Below are 6,765 nucleotides of genomic sequence, written 5' to 3'. Positions count from 1 at the left end.
AATAAATAAATAAATAAATAAATAAATAAAAGTTAAATAAAATAATTCTTCAAAAAAAATTTAACTTGGTTTTTCATAAACTACTGAAACAAATAAGTAATGAATGATATTACGTTCAAGTTCATAATATTTTTAAATACAAATCAATGTGTAGGCATGCAATTAAATAAATTAATTTCATATTTAAAATATCAAACATGGTAATTTAATATGCAAATTGAATCTCAAATGTATTTCCATTTTCTTACACTAATAAACTGACATTAGGGGAGATGCTAAGATAGTGACAGACCCTTAACACTTGAGAAACTGACATTCACTGTTCCTATTATTTTCAAGAGAATGAAAAGGCTCACAAGATGAAAGTAATTTGCAACTTGGCTAAAATAACAAATGCTACAGTAGACACACAGGAAGTGAGCTGCTCTGTTTCAGAGTCAGGATGGCTAACCAGCTCACACTTGGTCTAGCTGCTGTGTATTAGCAATCATTTTACAAAAAAAGTAATACTATTTTTCTTTCTTTTTCCCTCTTGCAGGGAAATGAGAAAATCAACTGCTATTCCTGATGATGGAAATAACGAAGTCTAAGAAGTGACAGTTCCTGGCCACAAAATCAGTCTTTACAGGTCTAAGCTCTAGCACGGGAACAAGTGTGCCATGCACTCTGCATTAAAACAGGGCAAGATGTTCTGAAGGCTGTTCCAACTGGAGCCGCATCCAGAATCTGCCTTCCACAGCTCTGCGAGTGGCTTTAGGCCTGAACAGATAAAGTGTCCGTAACTTCCCAGCTTCACTGTACTGCAGTTCATAGGAAAAGACCACACGTGGGAAGCAAACCCTAAACCCGCCTTATTTCCCGGCTGCTTCTGCGCCTCCATTTCCTCTTCCTTGAAATAATACCTAACTTGTCGTGAGAACTTAAACTGAAATTGGATAATGCGTACTTTGGGTAAGATTTTTTAAAACGTGTCATTTTTTTTTTAGATAATGACTGAAACTGCTATTGTAGTGATGACACTGAATGTGGGGATTCCCAAGGGGTCCAATATCATGGACATTTTCAAACTTCTCCAATCATTCTGTGAATCCACCTTTTCTCCTTTAGAGAGAAAAGTGAATGAATTTTCAGCTGCTCTAGGGATAGGTGCCCTGCCCACTCCCCCCAGCCTCTTACAGGGATCGAATGCTGTTTCTCCCTGCGAATAAGCCCACACCTAAGCGAGGTGGCCAAAGCACCTGCTCTGGCACAGGAACCAGCTGTTGGTTTGGGCTGATGACGCAGGCGGCTGCAGGCTGCCTACCCTCCTCTCGGATCTGCAGAGGTCTGCGCGGCCAGTCTCAGGGTAACAGGACACGTGCTGAATACAGCAGGGAGAACACGGAAACCCGCAGCTCAGCTTGCACGAGGAGGTGCAAACGGGAGAGACGTGAGGACTCACAGGCGCGTCTAGGTGCAGGACAGCGCACGATGAGAATCACAGGAGACTGCTCTCCTGGCTCACCACACCAGCCTACTCAAGCTAAAACGTTCTGTGGCCAGAGGGAAGAGAACCGGTCGTTTTCAAGAGCAGGTCCTCATTCTTACCATCTCCCATAGTTAGGCGCTTTTTAAAATGATGGTCAAAGGAGGAATCCCTCTGCATGTGAAAAATCTAGTTTATGTCAGAAACAATTCCTTTATTTGCATCCATCCACAATTCCCTTCCCACTCGGTTTGGTTATTTCAATAAATACCTCTACCGAACTACGGATATCCTGTACCTCCTCTGACCATAGTAGAGATACTACTCGAATGTCTCTGAGCACTCTGCTGAATTAAGAGTATGAGCTGGAGGCAGATTACTTTATGGACCTACCTTTCTCTCAGGGCCTCGGTGTCCTCATTTACATGATAACGTTCTCATGATAAAAGGTTTAATCGAGTACAATTTTTTAAAAAAATCTACCAAATAAAGATATATTAGAAATGGGTGTGTGTGTTTTTACCTACTGACACTGTCAAAACCTTAATATAATTTATATCAATTGTGTGGTAGATAAGACTGACAATTCTGATTAACACCTGTAAGAAAAGTTACCTTTTTTCTTTTTTTTTGGAGAGGTTTTTGCTATAGGGCGTGTGCACCTGCCGGAAAGACAGAAAGAAACAGAGAAGAGAGATATCACCCCCCAGTGGGGATGGCCACACCGCAATTCCTTCTCCTCCATTCTCCTCTCGGGATCTCGGGCATGCACGCACACGCGCCCGGCATTAGTTTTAGCCACTGGGGCCGGGACGCAAACTGCGGTCGACTACATGGGAGTGCAGTGACAGAGCCATTATGCCAACTGCTGGTCCCAATAAGAGTTAACTTTTACTGAATGGTTCCTGGGTAGCTGGCATGTTCTTCAATATTCATATGACCGATCATCTCCATGTCAGAAGGGAATAAATTAAGTCTCAAAAGATTGGGGAAACTAACATCAGAGCTAGTAACTGGCAAATCCATGGTTCAAAGCCAGAACCACCTGACTTAAAGGCCTGTTCTCATAACTGCAGTGTCTCTGACAGATGGGAACAAAAGATAATGCAATCCGGTAATCTTAAGCAAGCACAACGGCAGTTCTTGCAGGTATTAAGTCACATGTGACAATTTCATACTGAAGTTGGCCTGTATTTGCCACACGAGTCTCAGGTAAGTGGAAAGTCCCTCCATCCAGTTACATCAGATCTAATCAACAACGCGACCAGAGTCGCAGCTCACCTGTGTTGCCGTCTCCACTCTCCATAGATGGTTTACTGGTTTCTGACGGATTGTTCATTCTTGAGTCTACAATAAGACAGAGGAGAATATGGTTTTTAAAACACTGGGGATGGGAATGGTATTCAGGAGGCAAAACTCTGGCAGAGGAGAGGGTTAAGAACTGATGTTACCATCATAAGGTTCAAGGAGACCCAGCGCATACATGTCAAGCTAAAAATCTCAGAAATGGTAGTAGAAGTTTTCAGAGAAATTCAGGATTCCCTGAGTCCTGAAGAAACCCACAAACCAATAGTCTTTCTAAGACAGACAGGTGAATCTATCCAGAAAAAAAAAAAAAAAGTATTAGTCTGATATGTAAAAGGAGTAAATTGCTTTATAGCATGAAGTATAAAACAGGTTAAAGAAGCAAAACTAGGGAGAGGGAAGGCACCTAAAAAAGTAGAAAAAATATCCCCAAATAAAGTATCTCTTTCTATAAGCAAAGATATTCATTAATTATAACCAAAACAATACACTGATCATCTTGATAATATGCCAGATGGTAACTCAACCTAATAAGCTACAAGAAAACATACTAAGAAAACTATCGCCAAACCGGCTGCCCTTCAGCGCCAAACCGAACAGGCGACGAGCGAGCATGTCGCCATGCCGCGTCACCACCCAGCACACGAGGTACCCGCGCGACCTGGCAGACGGACCTAGCAGTTTCAACCTTGGGTCACAACCACATCCACTTAAAAATTAAACTACCTCATTATCCCAAAAGAACCTGCTCCTTTGGGGCTATTTTTAAATGATCTGCTTAATGAAAGTTTGTTTCCCTAGTAGTTTTCAGCAAGCACCATTGTGTATTCTAGAAGATATGCAAGAGAAAAGACAAGAACTCCATTCTTCTACCTTCCTGAATATACATAAATATACTCTTATTCTACATCTTCTGCAAACTCAGAATATCTATAATCAAACATGTTTATAATCAAGTAGGTTCTGTCTTTTCCTCTCATTCAGTTAAGAACCATTTAACTAAAATGATTCGTAAAGAAATACTTAAATTACTTCGTATTTGATTTTCTGACCAAGGAGCACAGTTTGTTATCTGCTTAAATGTTAAACTAGGAAATTAAAATAATCATTAGATAGAAGTCCTAATCATGTCCTCTGCAGTTGGATTACCCACAAGCACAAAGAAAGAGAAAAAAATCAGAAATCTTTCATAAATTCATTTCCAACCTAGACGCTGTCTATGGCTTTCCTAGTGTAGTATGTTAGGTTTTGTAACTGATGCTTATCTTAGGGCTTAGACAGCTCTGTCATATCTTTATTTATTCTTTAGATGTTCAGAGGGTTAAAATTCGTGTCTGTGGTCATAAACGAGGGTGATTCTACAACTTTCTTCCCTTCCACTATCCGGAAAAAATTAAATATCACCTGAAAGCATACTAAGGTTTGAACAGAACAGGTGTGTCACTCAGTAAGAATCAGCAAATTTCAGTGAATGACTTCACCAAATCTTTTAAGAGTCAACAAGATGACAATGACCATAATAAATATAGCAGTAGGCACAGACACTGCTCAATGCTTCCTTTAGGGTATACTGTAAATAAAGTGGAAAAATGGCTACTCAGTTAATATTCACAGAAAGGGCTAACAATTTTCTCACATCCACAGACATCACAGAAACGAAGAATTAAGCGTAAGTCTCCAGTCATAAGCTTGACTTGTACAGTTCATGCCCTGCTTTCCCCATCTATAAAGTAGACTATCTCACAGCTATCTGACGTAAATCTTCTAAGGATCTTGTGCTGAACAGACAAGCGTCTCCAGGGCATTTGACAAAATTACTTCAAACACACAGAAGAATGAAACAACAAAATTCTGGTTAACTGTACAATGATGGGAAGACTGTTCAAGTGATATTTACTGTTAATGGAAACCAGACATAATTTCTAATTCTTAAATAAAATGCTAAAAATATTTTTTAAGGTTCTTATCCTTTCCTGAGTTCCCAAACTTAGTAAATACAAAAGAGTAAAAACAAGTACACCTCTTTTTGCTAAGTTTCTGCTCTGCCTGGGCACATTTGTATATTACAGTCTACAGCAATGAGGCGGCTGCACGTAACCAGTCCAATAGGCAGTCGCGAGTTGCTGCTGGGCTGAATTCCTGACTTCAGTTTTGCTGTTTGCCATTGGCCCCTTACAGGGTGGTTTTAATTCTGCTAGACAAATATCACTCCCACCTTGGGTTAGACCAGGCCTTCTGCATAAGAATGCAAACATTCTCAGAAGTGCCATTTTACTTTACCCTTGGCAGCTGTGAAGGTGATAGGCGGTGCCTCCATGTTCAAGTGGGAAAACAACTCACAAGGCAAAAGTCATCTGCGGAGTTTTAATGTAAGATACCATGTCCTGGAGTGCCCATCATCTGACTTTCTCGGTGACTAGAGTAACCTAAGGTTCCAACACTTGTGCACAGAAACAGACAGAAGTCCACATAAAATATGGCCACCAGGAGCTGTCAGATGTCTTAAAAAGTGCCTCAATCTTCAAATCTTAGTCATCAAAGACAGTTTATACCATGTATTCAAGTCAGATGTTTCTCTTCCCAGAAGGCTTACTGTTCTATAGCGAAAACTACAAAAATAGGCATTCCAATACTAAACTGTACTTTCTGAAAGGCGTGGTTGAGTTTTAGAAGCAAAAAAGAGAAAACATTAGTCAAAACTGCGAACAGTTTCTAATATCTGGAAACCGTTCAACAGATCTACTGCAATAACCACTGCAAGTATCCTCTGTTAATACTGAGGAAACAATTCTGCACTAGGGCTCCACCATATTTTTCAGAGTATGTCTGGTTTTTATATAAGACATTCTGATGAGGGATGCAAATATTTTTATTAATATGTATATATTACTTAAGTACAGTTTATTATACCTTGTTTCTGATTTTAAATGTTTTTAGAACTCTATGAAATGCTTGCAACAGAAAATCCCAAAAAGTAAAAATGTCCTCCTTTCAAGCTGAAATCTAATCTACACTATTTACTGAAAATACCCTGTGAATCACAAGAGCTAGTCATAGGGAGGGACCCATTGCAAATTCAAGCATGCTTGCGTTTTGCAAATGTTTTCCTCCTTCTCTGCTCAATCCACCTCTCCCCCGCCCCGCGCTGACTGCATATGCGATTAAGCATTTATGCATAGTCAACCCCACACATACCATTTCCATATTAAAGCTTCTACGAAAGAACTGTGCTGGTACCCACCTAGAACATAGTCACTGCAGTCCAGCATTGCTGTGAGATCTTCTAGAGGTGCAGACAGTCCAAAGCAAAGAATAAACAGGTAGCGATGTAGGGTGGGGGGAGGAAGGTACCACTATTTCCATCAAATTTACACTATGTTCTTAAGAGGACAAGGGGGGGAGGGGGGATTAAGGGGAGAAGCAAAATACAACTTCGGTTACACCATAGCAATCTTCAACTGAATAAGGAAACTTCAGTTGCTCACAGGAGTTTTAGTCTCTCCTACCAGCTAGGACTGACATTGTCAAGGCAACTGAAGCATGAAAAGTTCCCCTTTTTGTAATAAAATAGAAACAAAGATTGCAGCTGGCAGTTTCCATAATGAAGCTTAATCAGTATGCGTGTGATTAGGGCCTTATGCAAATCTCTCCTCGTTAGCACAGCAGCCAGCACTTTGAAGTCCATGAACAATTCATTTACAGAATACACTGAAAGCACTGCCTGCATAATTTAAATCACTGCATAAATATTTATCAGCTCATTTGCATATTAATTGGCAGTGCATGAAGGGAAAAATTATCTCCTGAGTGCCAGCATAATAATTAGGAGGATAAAATGAATTTCTGCCAATGGCCTGGCTTCTTGGACCTAACTTGAGATAGTACCAGGGGAGAAGGGAGGGACACGAGAAAGAGTTCTGTAAAATGCCACTGAAATGACACGTACAAATTAGAAACAACTCTACAGACTTAAGCACCTTTAATCTTATTCCTGC

At 40.3% G+C, this 6,765-nt stretch overlaps 1 protein-coding gene across 1 annotated transcript in view; it reads right to left on the bottom strand.

The window, feature by feature from the left end:
- POU2F1 (POU class 2 homeobox 1) overlaps positions 1-6,156 on the bottom strand; it is a 109,046-nt gene extending 102,890 nt beyond the window's left edge. Inside the window, exons 1-2 of the mRNA XM_006147032.3 lie at positions 6,012-6,156; positions 2,747-2,812 (exon numbers count right to left, since the gene is read on the bottom strand). Of these exons, the coding sequence (XP_006147094.1) occupies positions 2,747-2,812; positions 6,012-6,039 (94 nt within the window). The 5' untranslated portion in view covers positions 6,040-6,156. The remainder of the gene's footprint in view (positions 1-2,746; positions 2,813-6,011) is intronic.
- Positions 6,157-6,765: the final 609 nt, after the last annotated feature.

This window comes from Tupaia chinensis, unplaced genomic scaffold (assembly GCF_000334495.1).
Source record: "Tupaia chinensis unplaced genomic scaffold, TupChi_1.0 Scaffold000198_1, whole genome shotgun sequence".
Lineage (NCBI taxonomy): Eukaryota > Metazoa > Chordata > Mammalia > Scandentia > Tupaiidae > Tupaia > Tupaia belangeri.
Note: the sequence above shows the minus strand (reverse complement) of the source record. Positions and strands in the feature narration are given on the sequence as shown.